Raw genomic sequence first — 21,518 nt, forward strand, 5'->3', positions numbered from 1 at the left:
GAAGTGATTGTGTTGTTAGCTGTGTTGTTGGCTAGCTCCTCTGAACAACAGTGTCCTGACGAGTGAGCACATTTTCTATGCCAGGAAAGATCGTGCCTCATTGTTATGGATGTATCCAAATAAATATCACTAGAAAACAGTTTAAACAAATGCAAATGCAGCTACATTGCTGTTATTCTGGCTGCACTTTTTGACTTGACTGTAAGTTAGCCGCAGTTGGCTAGCTAGCAAGCATGGGATAAGAACGTTGCCAGCCAGTATGGCAATGGAACATTTAGAACGAACGAATGGGTCGCGTCGATAGTTACAGAACAAAAAGACTGAATGACTGGATCGCGTCTCTAGCAACCGAACCGATAGAACAAACGACCAGCCTGCTTGGGTAGCAACCCTAGATGTGTGTCGGGACTATATATTGTGGAAGGATGAAATAGTATGAATAAATTAATCAAAATAACATTTTTAATGAAAATATGTCAATCATTATTTGAATATGTTGGTAACCCGTTGTATAAAAGTGATAATGCCCTCGAAGCCGGTGTTTGGAGGATATATTGGCACGGTTGTTGTTAGGCCCAAGACTAAGTCGAGGGCCGGCAAACCGTGCCAATATATCCTCCAAACACCGGCTTCGAGGGCATTATCACTTAAGTAACCACATAGTGATATATTGGCATATTGTGACTTACTGTATATTGTATCTAGCCCTTATGCAAGGAAACCTATATTCCAAAACATTCCATACAGATATTGTAATCAAGATTCAAGATTCAATACTTAATTTCCATACCAGTCAAAGGTTTTGGGAAATTGGCTATGTGCATCTCAAAAAGAAAACATCACAAACTAAAATAGTCTTCTTTTTAAGTATAATTCTGTTTTCCTCAGTTAATTGTTGCCATCTGCCCTGTTCTGAAAGCCTCTGATCACCCCACGGAGACAAACAAAGTTTAACGACTGCCACAAATACGGCCTGCGCTCTATGCTGACATTATGGTTTTAAAAAGAGGAATCCAATTCATTCAGCATTGAACCAGCAATAAAACGAAAGAAGAAGGTAAAGTGGGTTACTGTGTTGTCGGGTTGTGATTTTACAGAGACAAAGATAGAGCTTCCCACACCAATTAAAGCCACAGTCTGGGATCTGGGAATACTGTATGTTTAATGGTCATTAGGGTCAGATTGGTCCAAGTGAGCCCTTTTGTCAGATGTTTAATGAAGACTTTAAAATCAGGTGAAAGACAGAGACAGACTCATATACTGATAGACTGGGGTCTATCTATCTTTTGCAATGGGGTTATGTTGATTGTAGGCTATTGTAAATGCCAAATCTGTGGAGCGAGCGGTGGCTTGATTGATTTGAAAACTCAATGCAAATGGTGTGTGAGTGTAAGAGTTTGTGTGTGTGTGTGTGTGTGTACACACACACACAGGGTACAAAACATTAGGAACACCTTCCTAATATTGAGTTGCACCCCATTTTTCCCTCAGAACAGCCTTCATTCTTCCCTATTTTCATTTTCAGCAGATAAAAAGGAAGGAGATAAATCATATTGAACACCAAAAAATCCTCCTTTCATATTGTTCTTGACATTTTGGCTTTGGACTAAACCCACAGAAATATGAAATTCTGGAGCAAAATACTGTCATGATCCCTCTGTTCCCAACGTTTTGTACACTCAGTGTTTATATATAAAGAGGTGGGTGGGTGTGTGGGTGTGGGAGATTAGATATTTTTCAGGTAACTTGCACCTTCCCACTGTCTATTTCACCTCTTTATAATTTGTGCAAATAAATAAAACAAATTAGAATCTATAGAGCAGCTTGAAGTGATACAGTCTACTCTGTGCTCAATCCACCTTTGTTCTCTCTCCATCTGCCCTCTGCTGTCACTTTCTCTGTGTCTTGTCTGTTGCCGTCTCAGGTTCTTTTTTCTTACTGTCTCCTTTGTCTATCCTCTTCTGTTATGGCCTGTTCTGTTCTTCTGGTGTCTCTCTCCATCATATCCTATTCTTCTGTTGCTGTCTTTGTGTCTTGTCTGGTGTCTCTCCCTATCATCTAATCTTCTGTTGCTGTCTCTGTTTCTTCCCAACAGTTGCCCCTGGCTGCTGCTGTTCTAAGTGCTCCACTGGCCTGCTGTTCTCATCTGTTCTCCTCCTTGGCTCATCTGAAAGGTAGCAAGGTAGAGGTGTGACATGTAATTAGTTAGTTTTAAAGGGCAACTGCACTTCCTGATTTGGCTTCATTTTAGATTTGGTTAATTAAGAAATGCTAGTGGCGATGACTGAATTCAAACGTGAGTTGGTTTCGGGGTGTGGTTTGATGTGGGTGTCTCATGTACGTGTTCGCAGGTGGGTGAGTTAGCCAAATTATTTTGCCAATTAGCTTCAGCCGGCTGGTGTGCGACCTGACTTTGACTTTGGATAGCCTATCTCCGGGCCTTGTTAGGGACCGTCAATAAATTACACAATGTAAATGAGACAATCTTTTCATGTTGCACACCTTTTAGTTCTCATTAAACGCTTTCAATATTTGTATAAGAATTTCTACAATTTATAGTTCGTTTGAGATTTTGAAATCATTGAAATTTGGAGCTATTGAAATTAACATATTGTCCCATGTACATTGTGTAATTAACGATGGTCCTTAACTAGCCCCATAGGGATATCCAAAGTCAACCCAAATTTACCACAGGCATTACGACCGGGTCACGTGCAGCTGCACTCCGAATTGATGATCACTTGTGTGCTGCCAGCTGTGGGCAGGATTGAAACAAACCCATCCTTAATTTACGTTGTGATGCAGTCATGACCACAAGTCTCACAATACTTTTGGAAGAGACTGACTATCACCAAAATTATCCTATTTACACTTTGTAGTAAATTCTGACAGTAGAATAAATGTTCCTGACTCATATCAATATAATACAGGCTGTTTCTAAATGAGAAGTTGTTTTTTTGGGGCCAGTTGCTCTTTAAGGTTACTGTATACTGACACGACCAGGGCAACTCAACTCTAAAGACAAATTCAAGTGTCCGCATAACAGAGCAACACAACTCCAAACATGAGAGATAAGAAGCTACATAGCCCCTAGACTTTATGACTATAAAGAGACATGAGCCAAAACAACTGTTATTAGACCTCTATGATTCATTTCATTTCGTCAGTTCTACCAGCTAATGTGAGATGTGTTGATTACATTACATTTGAGGACACATAACTTAAGGGCCTATGTATTTTCAATGTTTTGTTGACCTACAAATCTAACCACAAAGCAGGCCATCTTTTCCCCTTTCGTTCAAGTTTGTTTATTCGTCATTAGTGCTGAGCGATTGGTTATCTTTCTGCTTTTAAACAACTAAATGACTGACATCGGTTCAATTTACTTTTTCTTCTTCTGTGAGCTCAATGTGCACATCACACAGTTTCTCTTGAGATAAATCAGATCCAGCCTGAATTGTACGATGTAGTAGGGAGTTGTAGTTTCCAACATGCCAATATTCTACAAAGTTTAGCTAAAACGTGGTAATGAACTACAATGACCATAATCCCACTGCGTATCTACTTGCCCGTTCTGTTTCTTTTACGCTTGCTACAGAAGAGAGAAGAATGTGCGATCGTGATGTGACAGAGAGCAGCTATTGCTTCACGAGGTACGGTATCTCTCTACCTGAAAATACATGATCTCGCAGCACTATTTGTCATATACACGATATACATGGGGTACACATTGCAATTAAATGCTTACTTTCAGGTTAACCTCTCGACAATGTAACAATATAAAAAGTAAGTAGCTAAGTGAATAAAAAGAGTAATAAAAATAAAAGCTCAATTAAATTATTTCACCAATTTAATAAATGGGCAGTTTTTTTGTACATATAGTTACATAGCCTATATGGAAATAACAGACATGAGCCAAGCATGTTTACCCATACGTATTTCATTTTGTCAGTTCTACCACCTCAACATTGCTAATTTTAAACAGGATTAAATATACTGAGTGTACCAAACATTAACAACACCTGTGGGGGAGGGGTCAAGTGACGTGACCAAATCACAGCAGGCACCGCGTCACTCCAGCCCTTCTTGCAGTGCCTGCTACTGCCTAGCGCAGGGTATTGGATCGTTTATTTTTGTCATAAAAATTGGTCAGTAAAACAACAAAAATATACTGCATAGCGCAAGTGATGTGTGGTGATGGAAACTCATAGACTGAAATGTAAAAAAACTAAAAAACTTTGGGGCTGGATCAAGCCCAGGCCTAATGACGCCACTGGTGTGTGCTAGCAAGTGTGTGTGTGCATGAGTGCGACAAACGTAAGAGTCAGCACAACCGGTCTTCAGTGTCAGTGAATTAATAGGCAATCAGGGGACTGGCATACCGTAGGGAGGCTGCATTGCCCTCTCTCTATCGTCAAATCCCCATAATTACCTCCATCTGTTTAGCCAACAGAAAGAGAGGCTGGCCAGATAAACCTGTCCAAGGTCATTCATGGCTCAGATTCAGCAGCTTGCTTAACTAAATGCAGACATATTAGACATAAATCATCCACTTAGTTTAACACCACACTTGGTGCCCGTGGCAGGCAGCACAGTATCTTGAAGCCTGGTCAGCTATTACACACACATAGGAACTTGCACAGGCATATGCATATACATGCACCCACCGAGTTGAGTATCCTATGACATTTCAAAAATCCCTTCTGCCTCCAATATTCCCTTTCTGTTTCAGGGAACCGGGGCTCAGTAGTGAACAGTTAGATAGATGTTGTTGGGATGGGATTCCGTGCCAAGACCGGGGGCAGGACAGCGTCAGTGTCAACACCAGCAGCCAAAACCATGTTAGATAACACAGAACCCGAGCCACTGGCCAAATCCTACATTTCCTGTAGCCATCAGTATCCTGTAAGGGCTAATTTGTCACGGAGGAGCATCACAACCCCTTCCTCTCCCCAGGCCCCCTATCTTCGCCCACTATCCCCTCCCTCCGTGTATGTACATTTCATTTGCCTGTGTTTACCTGAAGTGGAAGTGCCAATAAATCTATGTCAGTTCTGAATCCAGAAAGCGCACGGCAGGAGCTGAGGCAGGGCAAGATAAAGTAATCAAACTCCCATTAAGACTTCAGGACTGTAACACCATATAAAAAAAAATTTTGCCTGTGGCACCAGACTCAGAGAGAGGCCCGCCGCCCCATGAGGCCAACCCTTCAGAAGCATGGTTGGAGCGGGAGGTGAGGGACAAGGTGCTCATGATGCCCATGAAGCCAGGCTGTCCAGCAGGAGTTGGGACGGTCCGTGTCCTTGCAGCTGGAGGTCCCCAGGCTGGTGGAGGTAGTTCTCCCACTGAGGCAGGCCAGGCATCTCTAAAGCTGCGTCTGTCCATCATCTCGCCATAGTAACCTCCCTTATCCGGCTCGAAGGACCATGAAAATAGTGCCACCAACTAATGGTGGTCTCCGAAAGAAGCGCTGGTTAAATATAGGTACAATCGTCCCGGCGCCTCTTAGAAGGCGTGGTAATGACCAGTAGAAAATTCAAAACAAATCAAGACCTGATCTCTTTCAAGGACAGTCTCGCAAAAAGAAGCATTCTTGCGTTCTAACTACACGCTATTCAAAGTGATCTGAACAAATTAAGGGAATCGTTCACAAACATTGGCACATTCTAAGATCCGATGACAGTATTGGTAATGTGTTTTCGGACCCTCCCTTGGTTGTATTCTCGCGGGGCAGAAATCTCAGAGATCAATTGGTAAACTCTGATTTACCACCCCTAAATATCCCTGCACAACATCTATTTGCGCCTCTACCGGATGGAAACTACAAGTGTAATGGCTGCGCTCAATGCAATGGCACTTACAAATGTAGATCCTTCAAACACCCCCAAACAGGGAAACCGATCCCAATCAAAGGTGTTATTACGTGCTCCACTAAGGCAGTTATGTATCTTATAACTTGTCCTTGTGGTAAAAATTATGTGGGTAAGACAAAGCGCGAATTAAAAAGTACGAAACTCGATATACCCAGTTGCTGCCCACGTTTTGGAAGCAAACCACTCGATTTCGTCCCTACGTTATATCAGCATCGAACATGTCACCCTCCCTAGGAGAGGGGGTGACCTCGACAACTTATTGTTAAAAAGAGAGGCTGCCTGGATCTTTAATTGAAAGACCCTTGCTCACTTCGGTCTCAACGTAGACTTTGATTTGAAGCCATTCTTGTGATTATTGTGATTTTGCTATTCATTGTAAATATTTGTGGGCCTATGTAGCCAAGTTGTATCTATGATCGCATGCTATCTATTCATGTTTTTTGTATGTTCTGTTTATTTGTGAATTAACCAATGATATCAGGCCAAACCCAGCCATGATTACAGACACCTGTGTGTGTGTCCTTTGACACTATATAAACTAGTGACCCGCAGTGTTTGTCATTATACCCTGATGAAGACAGCTTGTCTGTCAAGACGTTGGTTATTCAATTATTGCATCTGAGCTCCTAGAGTGTGCGGCTCTCCATTTCTTTTTCAAATGACCAGTAGAAGAGAGATGTACAGAACAAACTTAATTGCACACACACACACACACACCAACGTAGCAAGAGGGGACTAGTAGAAGTGGTTTCTGTAATGGAACAAAAGGGGAATGTATTACAGTAATAACAGTGATGGCTAGTAGCTATGTAGCATATCCTAGCAGTAACAGCATAGCTACAGTGGGGAGAACAAGTATTTGATACACTGCCAATTTTGCAGGTTTTCCTACTCACAAAGCATGTAGAGGTCTGTAATTTTTATCATAGGTACACTTCAACTGTGAGAGACGGAATCTAGAATCTAAAATCCAGAAAATCACATTGTATGATTTTTAAGTAATTCATTTGCATTTTATTGCATGACATAAGTATTTGATACATCAGAAAAGCAGAACTTAATATTTGGTACAGAAACCTTTGTTTGCAATTACAGAGATCATACGTTTCCTGTAGGTCTTGACCAGGTTTGCACACACTGCAGCAGGGATTTTGGCCCACTCCTCCATACAGACCTTCTCCAGATCCTTCAGGTTTCGGGGCTGTCGCTGGGCAATACGGACTTTCAGCTCCCTCCAAAGATTTTCTATTGGGTTCAGGACCTTGAGATGCTTCTTACGGAGCCACTCCTTAGTTGCCCTGGCTGTGTGTTTCGGGTCGTTGTCATGCTGGAAGACCCAGCCACGACCCATCTTCAATGCTCTTACTGAGGGAAGGAGATTGTTGGCCAAGATCTTGAGATACATGGCCCCTTCCATCCTCCCCTCAATACGGTGCAGTCGTCCTGTCCCCTTTGCAGAAAAGCATCCCCAAAGAATGATTTTTCCACCTCCATGCTTCACGGTTGGGATGGTGTTCTTGGGGTTGTACTCATCCTTCTTCTTCCTCCAAACACGGCGAGTGGAGTTTAGACCAAAAAGCTCTATTTTTGTCTCATCAGACCACATGACCTTCTCCCATTCCTCCTCTGGATCATCCAGATGGTCATTGGCAAACGGGCCTGGACATGCGCTGGCTTGAGCAGGGGGACCTTGCGTGCGCTGCAGGATTTTAATCCATGACGGCGTAGTGTGTTACTAATGGTTTTCTTTGAGACTGTGGTCCCAGCTCTCTTCAGGTCATTGACCAGGTCCTGCCGTGTAGTTCTGGGCTGATCCCTCACCTTCCTCATGATCATTGATGCCCCACGAGGTGAGATCTTGCATGGAGCCCCAGACCGAGGGTGATTGACCGTCATCTTGAACTTCTTCCATTTTCTAATAATTGCGCCAACAGTTGTTGCCTTCTCACCAAGCTGCTTGCCTATTGTCCTGTAGCCCATCCCAGCCTTGTGCAGGTCTACAATTTTAACCCTGATGTCCTTACACAGCTCTCTGGTCTTGGCCATTGTGGAGAGGTTGGAGTCTGTTTGATTGAGTGTGTGGACAGGTGTCTTTTATACAGGTAACGAGTTCAAACAGGTGCAGTTAATACAGGTAATAAGTGGAGAACAGGAGGGCTTCTTAAAGAAAAACTAACAGGTCTGTGAGAGCCGGAATTCTTACTGGTTGGTAGGTGATCAAATACTTATGTCATGCAATAAAATACAAATTAATTACTTAAAAATCATACAATGTGATTTTCTGGATTTTTGTTTTAGATTCTGTCTCTCACAGTTGAAGTGTACCTATGATACAAATTACAGACCTCTACATGCTTTGTAAGTAGGAAAACCTGCAAAATCGGCAGTGTATCAAATACTTGTTCTCCCCACTGTACATAATGGTACAGCAGCAGTGAACATGGCATAGCATACATCAGGTATTAGCATAGCATCCTATTAGGCTTAACAATATATACAGGGCAACTAGCGTTAGTGAGGCTAATGGTATTATGGCTATTATAGCAAACGCAGCACACAGTTTACCAATATATACAATAGCAGCTATAAGGTGTTAGCAATGGGCTAATATGATAAACATTGCGCAATGTATACACAAGGCCAACTAGCACAGGTAATAACTTAGCACGCTAGGCAAGCAGGCTGAAGGTCATGGGCTAACAAGGCAATAATATAACCAGAACCATTAGCGGTAGCATGTTAGCATGCTATGTGGCTAACAATGGGAATATGTAAACAGAAGCCATGTTGGATAAGGCAATGGGGGCGGCCATCTTAGGTTGCATAACAATAATAACACTGGCCAGTGACCATCTTAAGGCCTATGGCAGAAATGGCTATCAGACAGCTTACAGTACATACAAGCTTACAGTACAACCAGTATGGTCCTCTGTAGCTCAATTGGTAGAGCATGGCGCTTGTAACGCCAGGGTAGTGGGTTCGATCCCCGGGACCACCCATACGTAAAAATGTATGCGCACATGACTAAGTCGCTTTGGATAAAAGCGTCTGCTAAATGGCATATTATATTATTAATCAGACAGGAGGAAGATCCATGGGGTGTGGCCCAGCTGTTGGTGTGCAGAGCCGAGATTTATGGGAGAGCTCCTCGATCTGCCACTGCTTGCTGAAAACTGAGCCCGGATTGGTCTGGACTGTGCTTTTATACTTGTCCAGGTCCCACCTGCCTATTGGACAGGTGCCCTGAGGAGATGCAGGTAGGCAGGGTCAAATGTGGTGATGGGCAGTCAAATGTCCCAATTAGAGTTCACTGGGTGTGTCCTAGAAAGACCCCTAGCAACAGAGTGACCAGGACCAGCGGTGTGAACGACCAGGGGATGGTTGCCTCTGCTGGGGCTGGAGAGTTATAAAGTTTGAGTCTATGTCCCAGGGTAAGAAAGAGGGTTTGAGAGATGGTTTTCCACAGAGGGGTATTTTAATAAGTTGTAACCCAGCTGTCATCTAGGGCTGGGAATTGCCAGGGGCCTTATGATACGATATTATCACGACACTTAGGCGCCGATACGATTTGTATTGCGATTCTATATGTATTGCGATTTGATACTGTGATTTTATTGTGATTGATGTTACAAACATATTGCTCACCATTTGTCTGCAAGAGAGCCATGAGAAAACGAGTTTGGATCAGTCAGGGAAATAAAAGTGCTGAAAAATAATTGGCTCCTTATTTAAAAAGACGACTGAGAACAAGCTATGAAGGATAAACACTGGTGTTTTGGTGCAGGTACAGCCAACTAGCCCAAAAATAATATTGAGATTGTCAAAATGATACAATATATCAAAACATATAATATCTGGAAACGTAAGTATTGATTTTTTCACCCATCACTGTGTTCCATCGCTGTGAGGTGTATTGTAGTATGTTATTAACACTGCTACTTATAACAAAGTTGAAGGAAACACTTACTTTGTTTTATAACCTTGTTCTCAGATAAGAAAACTGTAAAAATGAAATGGACCTCGTAACCCAAAACACAGGACATTAGAAACCTTAAGCATCACACAGTGAGAGTGATCTTGTTGCAGTATGTTGATCAAATGATCTCTGTGAGTTCTTGGTGTCCCCTATGTGTAGAGACAGTTTGTTCTTACCATGTGACCTGGCCAGGAAAAAGTTCAGAACCTAATGACGAGACACCACCAGTATTAGCTGTTGTAATACTACACGTGCTTGGGGTTCACATGGCGCTTAGGGTACGATGCTTGAGGTCCCAATCACCGGTCTTTTGAGTAATGACGAAACTGGCTCATATACATACAGTGCATTCGGAAAGTATTCAGACCCCTTGATTTTTTCCACATTTTATTACGTTACAGCCTTATTCTAAAATTGATTACATTTGTTTTTTTCCTCATCAATCTACACACAGTACCCCATAATGATAAAGCAAAAACAGGTTTTTAGACATTTTTGCAAATGTATTACAAATAAACGGAAATATCACATTTACTTAAGTATTCTGGCCACTCTACCATAAAGGCCTGATTGGTGGAGTGCTGCAGAGATGGCTGTCCTTCTGGAAGGTTCTCCCATCTCCACAGAGGAACACTGGAGCTCTCTCAGAGTGACCATCGGGTTCTTGGTCACCTCCCTGACCAAGGCCCTTCTCCCCAGATTGCTGTTTGGCCGGGCGGCCAGCTCTAGGAAGAGTCTTGTTGGTTCCAAATTTCTTCCATTTAAGAATGATGGAGGCCACTGTGTTCTTGGGGACCTTCAATGCTGCAGACATTTCCTGTCTCGGAGCTCTACGGACAATTCCTTCGACTTCATGGCTTGGTTTTTGTTCAGACATGCACTGTCAATGTGGGACCTTATATAGACAGGTGTGTGCCTTTCCAAATTATGTCCAAACAATGGAATCTATTACAGGAGGCCTCCAATCAAGTTGTAGAAACATCAAGGATGATAAAAGGAAACAGGATGCACCTGTGCCCAAGAAAGCGAAGGTAACCTGCCAAAATGACTACCGCCCCGTAGCACTCACGTCGGTAGCCATGAAGTGCTTTGAAAGGCTGGTCATGGCTCACATCAACACCATCATCCCGGAAACCCTAGACCCACTCCAATTCGCATACTGCCCCAACAGATCCACAGATGATGCAATCTCAATCGCACTCCACACTGCCCTTTCCCACCTGGACAAAAGGAACACCTATGTGAGAATGCTGTTCATTGACTACAGCTCAGCGTTCAACACCGTAGTGCCCACAAAGCTCATCACTAAGCTAAGGACCCTGGGACTAAACGCCTCCCGCTGCAACTGGATCCTGGACTTCCTGGCGCCCCCCCCCCCAGGTGGTAAGGGTAGGCAACAACACATCTGCCACGCTGATCCTCAACACGGGGGCCCCTCACGGGTGCGTGCTTAGTCCCCTCCTATACTCCCTGTTCACCCATGACTGTTTGGCCAAGCATGACTCCAACACCATCATTAAGTTTGCTGACGACACAACAGTGGTAGGCCTGATCACCGACAATGATGAGACAGCCTATAGGGAGGAGGTCAGAGACCTGGCAGTGTGGTGCCAGGACAACAACCTCTCCCTCAACGTGAGCAAGACAAAGGAGCTGATTGTAGACCACAGGAAAAGGAGGGCCGAACAAGCCCCCATTCACATCGACAGGGCTGTAGTGGAGCGGGTCGAGAGTTTCAAGTTCCTTGGTGTCCACATCACCAACAAACTATTATGGTCCAAACACACCAAGACAGTCGTGAAGAGGGCACGACAACACCTTTTCCCCCTCAGGAGACTGAAAAGATTTGGAATGGGTCCCCAGATCCTCAAAAATGTCTACAGCTGCACCATCGAGAGAATCCTGACCGGTTGCATCACCACCTGGTATGGCAACTGCTCGGCGTCAGACCATAAGGCGCTACAGAGGGTAGTGCGTACGGCCCAGTACATCACTGGGGCCAAGCTTCCTGCCATCTAGGACCTATATACTAGGCGGTGTCAGTGGATGGCCCAAACATTTTTTGGGAGTCTCATAGCAAAGGCTCTGAATACTTATGTAAATAAGTTATTTCTGTTTTTGATTTGTAATACATTTGCAAAACCTGTTTTCACTTAGTCCTTATGGTGTATTGTGTGTAGATTGATGAGGACAAACATTTATTTAATCCATTTTAGAATAAGCTGTAACATAACAAAATGTGGAAAAAGTCAAGGGGTCTGAATATTTTCTGAATGCACTGTATATAATAAATATATATATATATATATATATATATATATATATATATATATATATATATTTTTACAGCTTTCTCACATGAGACCAAGTCAATAAAAGAACAGAAACATTTCCCCATTACTTCTAGACTTCTAGAACAAGAACTCCCTGCCAACGTAAGAGATCACTGAATCTAAGAGAACACCCATGGTTTCCACATGAACGCCAACATAATACCTGCTACATGCTTTCCATTAAAGCCTTTTAGCAACAACCCAAGATCAGCCACTCAGCCTACAGGGTCTTTGTCAGCCTAAAGTAAAAATAGGACATGAACCATGCCATCATGACACAGCCATCAAATATCAAATTTTTAGACATTATTAAAGGCTTATGTAATATGTCAATGATGAGCATAAATTTTTTTATGCCAATGTAGGCTACCCTGAGTGTGCGTTCTATTCAGATGAAATTCCCAAGACTTTCAATTGGTAGACAAACTTAGGCAACACTGCCACCTGCAGTAAAAGTTTGGCACAGCACTTACATCAGCTTTGTAATCAAATTAGACTGATTGGCTTGTTTGATGCCTACAATGGATTTAGCAAGCCTTATCAAGCTTACCTGCTGACGCATTAAAAACTACATCTCAAAACACAGACGCAAGCATGCACACACACCCACACACACCCTTATTCTGACAATCTTGGCTCGTTCTGGTGAAGGTCAAGATAAAAAGGCGCTGGTTGTACAGATATAGGATCTTAAATTTGATCACCCTGTTGCAGGATGACTTTTTAAACTTGTAGTGTATTTGAGGTTTAAAAAGGCTTCGGAAGTTTGTAATTTCCACTGTGAAATTTCAGACTTGATTTTCCCTTCCAAATGTTTTTTTATCAACCCCTACAAAATGTCCATTAATTATAATCCACATGACAATTCACATTTCCTATTGCTGCAGATTATTTTCCTGCTGAAGCAAACTGTCTCAAATTAAGATCCTACATCCTATTCCAGCCTCATCTCAAGAGCTGCAGTGAGAAAACTCTTGATCTGACTTAAAATAGATTGTGTGCGACAGTGCGCCTGTGTGTTCCAGCCTCACCTCCACATTCCTGTGAAACTGTGCATAATGCTGACACAGCGCGGTAGCGTCGGGGGGTCCAGCCCATCCATTCCAGCTAGCAGAGACGGAACACCAAACAGAACCAGGTACTTCACGTAGAAGAACTGGACTAACGCCAGGGCCAGCCCACCTGAGGGAGGTAGAGCAAGAGCGAGAGAGATGGGTAAGGAGGAGACGGATGAAGCCTTAGCACAGTGTTTCCCAAACTCGGTCCTCGGGACCTCAAAGCTTGATGATTTGTTGATTATTTGAATCAGCTGTGTAGTGCTAGGGCAAAAACCAAAATGTGCTTCCCTTGGGGTCCCCTAGGACCGAGTTTGGGAAACCCTGCCTTAACATATATAGTGTCAGTACTATGTACTTAGTATATACAGTACATAGAACTGGATTAATGCCAGGGACAGCCTGCCAGAGGGAGGTAGAGACAGAGATATAGATAAGGAGAGGGAGAGATATAGCCTTGTTTATAGTATCTATGTTTACACAACTACTGCCCCAAGGTGGTATTCTGACTACTTGCAATCTGCGCCCTTACCTTACCAATCTCCCACTCTGAATTGTGCACGTCTTATACTGCGTTTTTTCCTAGTCCACTGGAAGAAAGGTAATGTTTATATTCTACTGTGTAAAAACTGCAATGGAGGTTTGATTTAAGTAAACGAAAATACACATTAACTGCCAGGATCAGTTTATGATATGACATCTTATACTGTACATTAAGTTAACATCTCAAGTATCATAAATCAAGTCAGTTCCTCTCATGATTAATTGGTATTCAATAAGGGCGATATTCGGTCTTCAGATCTGCACGCTCAAGTCGAATTTCCATGCAAGTCTCCTATTAATATTAATTAATGATTTAAGCATAAGTCAGAGTTGTACCCTGAATAAATAAGAAATTCATAAATTGAAATACATTCAACTTTTAATTGAAATGGAATAAACCGAAACCCTGTGAAATAAGACTATTGGAAAGCAGCCAAAGAGATATGGGTGGAATGTTATTGTTACAGTGCATGTCTACTTATGATGGCAAGATGAGTTACAGTTTCAGTACAGAGACCCTACAACTGATGATGGTGACGAGAAAGAGATCTGTGCATATTAATATTTGATAAGGCTCTCTAAAGATGGTTGAATTGGTGCCTCTGGGGCAGTGGTTCCCAAACCGTGGGGTGGTCGGCAATATATACAGTGCCTTCAGAAAGTATTCACACTTGGCTTTTTCAACTTTTTGTTTTACAAAGTGGGATTCAAATGGATTTAAATGATCATATTTTGTCAACGATCTACACAAAATACTATAATGTCAAAGTGGAAGTAAAATTCTAACATTTGTAAAACATTAATGAAAAATAAAACACTAATATATATTATATTGATATGATAAGTCTTCAACCCCCTGTGTCAATACATGTTAGAATCACCTTTGGCAGCGATTACAGCTTTGTCTTTCTGGGTATGTCTCTAAGAGCTTTCCACACCTGAATTGTGCAACATTTGCCCATTATTCCTTTCAAAATTCTTCAAGCTCTGTCAAATCGGCTAGACAACAATTTTCAGGTCTTTCCATAGATTTTCTAGCAGATTTAAGTGAAAGCTATAACTCGGCTACTCAGGAACCGTCTTCTTGGTAAGAAACTCCAATGTAGATTTGGACTTGTGTTTTAGGTTATTGTCCTACTGAAATGGTGAATTCATCTCCCAGTGCCTGGTGGAAAGCAGACTGAATCAGGCTTTCCTCTAGGATTTTGCCTGTGCTTAGCTCCATTCAGTTTCTTTTTTATCCTGAAAAACTCCCAGTCCTTAACGATTACAAGCATACCCATAATATGATGCAGCCACAACTATGTGTGAAAATATGGATTGGTACTCAGTAATGTGTTGTTTTGGTTTTGCCCCAAACATAACACCTTGATTCAGGACAAAAAGTGAATTTCTTTGCCACCTTATTTGCAATTTTACTTTAGTGCCTTATTGCAAACAGGATGCATGTTTTGGAATATTTTTATTATGTACAAGCTTCCTTCTTTTCACTCTGTCATTTATGTTTGTGTTGTGGAGTAACTACAATGTTGTTGATCCATCCTCAGTTTTATCCTATCACAGCCATTACACTGTTTTGAAGTCACCATTGGCTTCATGGTGAAATGCCTGAGCGTTTGACTTTCTCTCCGGCAACTGAGTTAGGAAGGGTGCCTGTATCTTTGTAGTTACTGGGTGTATTGAGACACGATCCAAAGTGTAATTAATAACTTCACCATGCTCAAAGGGATATGCAATGTCTGTTGTTTTTTTACCCATCTACCAATACGTGCCCTTCTTTGCGAGACATTGGAATACCTCCCTGGTATTTGTGGTTGAATCTGTGTTTGAAATTCATTGCTCGACTGAGGGACCTTACAGATAATTATATGTGTGGGGTACAGAGATGAGGTAGTCATTCAAAAATCATGTTAAACATTATTATTACACACAGAGTGAGTCCATGCACCTTATTGTGTGACTTGTTAAGCACATTTTTACTCTAACTTATTTAGGCTTGCCATAACAAAGGGGTTGAATACTTATTGACTCAAGACATTTCAGCTTTTAATTTATTTGTTAAAAAAAATAATAATAATCTGAAAACATTCCACTTTGACATTATGGGGTATTGTGTGTAGGCCAGTGACAAGAAACATCTAAATTTCATCCATTTTAAATTCAGGCAGTAGCACAACAAAATGCGGAAAAAGTCAAGGGGTGTGAATACTTTCTGAAGGCACTGTATGTGTGTGGAAAACATTTCACCACAGGTAAGACATTTAACTTGTTTAGTATAGTTTGTTTTAACTCCACTTACTACTTCTAGCTGTATAGTCCGTTTGTTTGTGTTGTTGGCTAGCTTAATGTTCCGGTCAGTAGCTAGCTTGCACTCACTCACATGGCTGCTAGCACCATCATGAAAAGCGCTACAATATTACGTTTTTCTAAGTAGTGAGAATGCCCAGGAGCAGGCAATGTTGAAAAGTAATCTTCAGCCAAGTTGTACTTTTTTTAAATGTAGTTTGTAATTGACTAAAACAAGCAGACAAGAAAATTACTTTAGAAAAAGGTGAAGTTTTTGCTGTGAGACAATGGGGTAACCTAGGTAACCACAGGTTGTTTTCCCCACAGGCAGGCAGGGCATTGGGGTCAACATGTCAGGAACATGTCAGGAAAAATAACATTTTGCCCTATTTGAAACACACAGTATTGCTGACTGTTTCCATTGGTTATTTCAATTGAACATGGAGCATGTATCATTTATTTATATTGGACAGTTTTTAGACTTGAGAACCACCTGTGAATTCAATTTCCAGCAAATGTCCCACTGACATCAATGAATAATTTACAAGGAAGTCCAAGTTGGGCGCTCTTATCTCAACCCTGAATCTGCTTGAAAATGCCTTCACAAAGGTTTTCTAAACAGTATGGAAATAATAAATAGCCTCACCGTGAGAACATAAATTGTGTATGAAAATAAAAGTATGCACTCACTAACTGTAAGTCACTCTGGATAACAGCGTCTGCTAAATGACTAGAATGTAAAATGTAAATGTACTTAAACGTTTTGTAGTGTGCGGTTTCCATGACTGAACGAAAAATGGTCGCTCATGGGAGCGACAGGAGAAAGAACAGTGAAAATAGAGGAACAGAATGAGCATACACAAAAGAGAAGGGAATGTAAACTACATTTTTACTTTTTTAAATTTTGTTCAAATCAAAAATAGCCTGTGGTGGCAATACATATACTGTACATACAACACACACACCACTCATAATAATAACAACTATGGGACAACCATGCCCTTTTCCTACCCAGGCATGTGCATCTGGATTACTGCTATTACATTGTCTAATGAAGTTATTACAACCATAGCACATCTAAAAATAACCACAGGGTAGCATTACTAAGCAAAAGATGAGATTGCTAAACTTGTATTGCCTGATTATGTGCTGCACTATAGATAAGGAGTGGTATGGGGGTGTAATTCCCCTCCATGGTCTGCACTTAGTGCAGCATCAGCAGTAAATTACTGTACCGTCCAACCTACCACTGCTGTTTTGCCATGCTACACTAGCTACATCTGTGTAGCTTATCAATGCTTTATGCTGATAGGCTGAGAGAGGAAAAAATACTATTGGGGACCTCCATGTTAACAGCGGACATTCTCACATTAGCTATTTCTAAAAATCAGACATACAGTACAACTTCTAAAATGAATGTTCTATACCAGGATTCTCTCCAACTCCAGTCCTCAAGATAATCTTCCTTACATCTACTAAGTCCACTCAGATCGGTGAGAACAGGGGCGTTGGGAAGGACATGGAACCAGGGAGTATGGGGTATGGAAAAAAATAATTATTATTCCATAATTATATTTCTATGGAGAACATGCAGGATTCTAGACTGGAATCCAAAGCCCAAGACTCACATCCAGGAGTTTATCATTTACCCACACATTCACACATACTTACACTGACACCCCAACACACACACACACACACACATTACAAAGTCCCACACACACACATAGCATGTGCACACATGCATACTGACGCCACACACACACTTTCACACTCGCCAGACATGCCGCTGCTACAGCTCAGTCTATTATCTATTCTGTTGTCTAGTCACTTTACCCCTACCTACACAGTGCATTCAGAAAGTATTCAGACCCCTTCCCTTTTTCCATAAAATGGATTAAGTAAAACATGTTCCTCATCAATCTACACACAATACCCCATAATGACAAAGTGAAAACAGGCGTACACATTTTTGCCAATTTATTAAATATAAAATACAGAAATACCTTATTTACTTACATAAGTATTCAGACCCTGATCAATGGAAACAGGTGCATCCTGTGTCCATTTATCATACTTGAGATGTTTTTACAACTTGGAGTCCACCTGTGGTAAATTCAATTGATTGGACATGATTTGGAAAGGCACACACCTGTCTATTTAAGGTCCCAGAGTTGACAGTGCATGTCAGAGCAAAAACCAATCCATGAGGTCGAAGGAATTGTCCATAGAGCTCCGAGACAGGATTGTGTCGAGGCACAGATCTGGGGAAGGGTACCAAAAAATGTCTGCAGCATTGAAGGTCCCCAAGAACACAGTGGCCTCCATCATTCTTAAATGGTAGTTTAGAACCACAAAGACTCTCCCTAGAGCTGGCCGCCCGGCCAAACTGAGCAATCGGGGGGAAAAGGGCCTTGGTCAGGGAGGTGTCCAAGAACCCGTTGGTCACTCTGACAGAGCTCCACTGTGGAGATGGGAGAACCTTCCAGAAGGACAACCATCTCTGCAGCACTCCACCAATCTGGCCTATATGGTACAGTGGCCAGGCGAAAGCCATTCTGCACTAAAAGGCACATGACAGCCCGCTTGGAGTTTGCCAAGATTCTCTGGTCTGATGAAACCAAGATTGAACTCTTTGGTCTGAATGCCAAGCGTCACGTCTGGAGGAAATATGGCACTATCCCTACGGTGAAGCACGCTGGTGGCAGCATCATGCTGTGTGGATGTTTTTCAGCGGCAGGGACTGGGAGACTAGTCAGGATCGAGGGAAAGATGAACGGAGCAAAGTACAGAGAGATCCTTGATGAAAACTTGCTCCAGAGCGCTCATGACCTCAGTCTGGGGCAAAGGTTCACCTTCCAACAGGACAACGACCCTAAACACATAGCCAAGACAATGCAGAAGTGGCTTCGGGACAAGTCTCTGAATGTCCTTGAGTGGCCCAGCCAGAGCCCGGACTTGAACCCGATCTAACGTCTCTGGAGAGACCTGAAAATAGCTGTGCAGCTGGCAGCCATCCAACCTGACAGAGCTTGAGAGGATCTGCAGAGAAGAATGGGAGATACTCCCCAAATACAGGTGTACCAAGCTTGTAGCGTCATACCCAAGAAGACTCGACGCTGTAATCGCTGCCAAAGGTGCTTCAATATTGGTATTGAGTAAAGGGTCTGAATACTTATGTAAATGTGAGTTATTTTTATTTTTAATACATTTGCTAAACTCTCTAAAAACATGTTTTCGCTTTGTCATTGTGGGGTATTGTGTGTTGATTGATGAGGGAAAACATTATTTTAAAATTCATTTTAGAACAAGGCTGTAACATAAGATGTGGAAAAAGTCTGAATACTTTCCGAATGCACTGTATGTACATAGCTACCTCAATTCCATCATACCCCTACACATCGACTCGGTACTGGTGCTCCCTGTATATAGCCATGTTTTCTTTACTCATTATTTACTGTGAATTTATTCCTTGTGTCACTATTTTTATTTTATCTTTAACTCTGCATTGTTGGAAAAGTAAGTAAGGATTTCACTGCTAGTCTATACCAATTTGATTTGGATCATAAATGCATAGAGCTCTTTCTCAGAATATACAGTGCATTCGGAATGTATTCAGACCCCTTGACTTTTTCCACATTTTGTTACGTTACAGCCGATTGCTCAGTTTTTCCGGGCAGCCAGCTCTAGGAAGAGTCTTGGTGGTTCCAAACCTCTTCCATTTAAGAATTATGGAGGCCACTGTGTTCTTGGGGACCTTCAATGCTGCAGAAATGTTTGGGTATCCTTCCCCAGATCTGTTCTTCGACACAATCCTGTCTCGGAGCTCTACGGACAATTCCTTTTTTTCAGCTTTGTCATTATGGGGTGTTGTGTGTAGATTGATGAGGAAAAATTATAATTTTATCAATTTAAGAATAAGGCTGTAACGTAACAAAATGTGGAAAAAGTCAAGCGGTCTGAATACTTTCCGAATGCACTGTACAGTACAATAGGCTACATACACACTGACTGACACACTAAAGGCATAGAGCCCTATCTCTCTACGAACATACAGTACAGTACTGACTGACAGGATGTCCATTTAAATGATCTATGGCCAACATGGGGATGCAGATGAGTGGCAGGAATTGCTTTGTGATATTACATGTAGAATTGTGTATTGTGCTCCTACTACCCAATCTATCTTTAAATCCCTTTCCACAAATAGAAAAACATTCAACTTGCTTCACAAGAGGGCAGCAGTCACTGGCTAAGTCCCAAATGACACAACTTTGGGCCCAGGTCAAAATTAGTTTACTACATAGGAAATAGGGTGCCATTTGGAACGCACAACTCCCTCATAACAACTGCCATGTGAATTGACCTTCTAAGATTCAAATACGGTTATTTTCCTTCAAGTGCGCCAAAATAATTAACCTTCACTTACGCAATCTTAGTGTTCAATAGTGGACTAGCAGATAGACTGCATGGAAAGAAACCCTGAATCAAAACAATAAACCCATAGCCTCTACCCCTAGGTACTTGTGTATATCTGAGAGGATTGGATCCGTGTTAGTAATATGGTGGTAGCTCCATCTTGCCCTCTGATAGGCCAGGTGGAGAATGGCTGCCATATTGCTTACTGCAGACGGTATAGTGCAGACTGTTCGGTGACAAACCAACCTATTTCATTACCTCCAAGATGAAGAATTCAGATCATTTAAAAGCAGCTGTCAATTTGTGTCCTGCTTCATAACTAACTACTACTACACTAAGTAGCTTTCCATCTCAAAAACCATTAGGCTGCCTGAAAACTTGTATTGGGTCGATTCCACGGCAGCATGGCCCGAAAATATTTTTGGTATCTCCGATTGTTCTGGTAATACTCACGTATAAACTTTATTGGGAGGAATGATGTTTATCATGGTTTTTACATTTGTATCACAAATCATGATGGTGGCGGCCATTTTAGGCCCTTTTTAGACCTATACATGCCTCCTGTAAGACCTTATGATCCGTGAACTGTACATGGTTACAAAAATTACTATGAATATCTCAAAAGTACCCCTTTTGACTTAGCTTATTTTTTGACATATTGTTTTGAACAATATACTCTTCAAACATTACATTTACATTACATTTACATTTTAGTCATTTAGCAGACGCTCTTATCCAGAGCGACTTACAGTTAGTTAGTGCATACATAATTTTTTTATTTTTCATACTGGCCCCCCGTGGGAAACGAACCCACAACCCTGGCGTTGCAAACGCCATGCTCTACCAAATGAGCTACATCCCTGCCGGCCATTCCCTCCCCTACCCTGGACGACGCTTGGCCAATTGTGCGCCGCCCCATGGGTCTCCAGAGTGGGCTCTCTGCTACTTTTGAAGAAATTATCAATTTTATACATTTACATTATAGGTCATTAACCAATCACAGGCCTTAACCAATCACATGCCACATTGCACA

The 21,518-nt window shown here is 41.9% G+C and overlaps 1 protein-coding gene across 1 annotated transcript in view; it reads right to left on the reverse strand.

The window, feature by feature from the left end:
* Positions 1-21,518, reverse strand: part of hhat (hedgehog acyltransferase) — a 107,635-nt gene that overhangs the window by 58,896 nt on the left and 27,221 nt on the right. The window contains exon 8 of the mRNA XM_041886845.1: positions 13,214-13,364. Coding sequence (XP_041742779.1) covers positions 13,214-13,364 — 151 coding nt within the window. The remainder of the gene's footprint in view (positions 1-13,213; positions 13,365-21,518) is intronic.

Source organism: Coregonus clupeaformis, chromosome 1, assembly GCF_020615455.1.
Source record: "Coregonus clupeaformis isolate EN_2021a chromosome 1, ASM2061545v1, whole genome shotgun sequence".
In the NCBI taxonomy this organism is placed as follows: domain Eukaryota; kingdom Metazoa; phylum Chordata; class Actinopteri; order Salmoniformes; family Salmonidae; genus Coregonus; species Coregonus clupeaformis.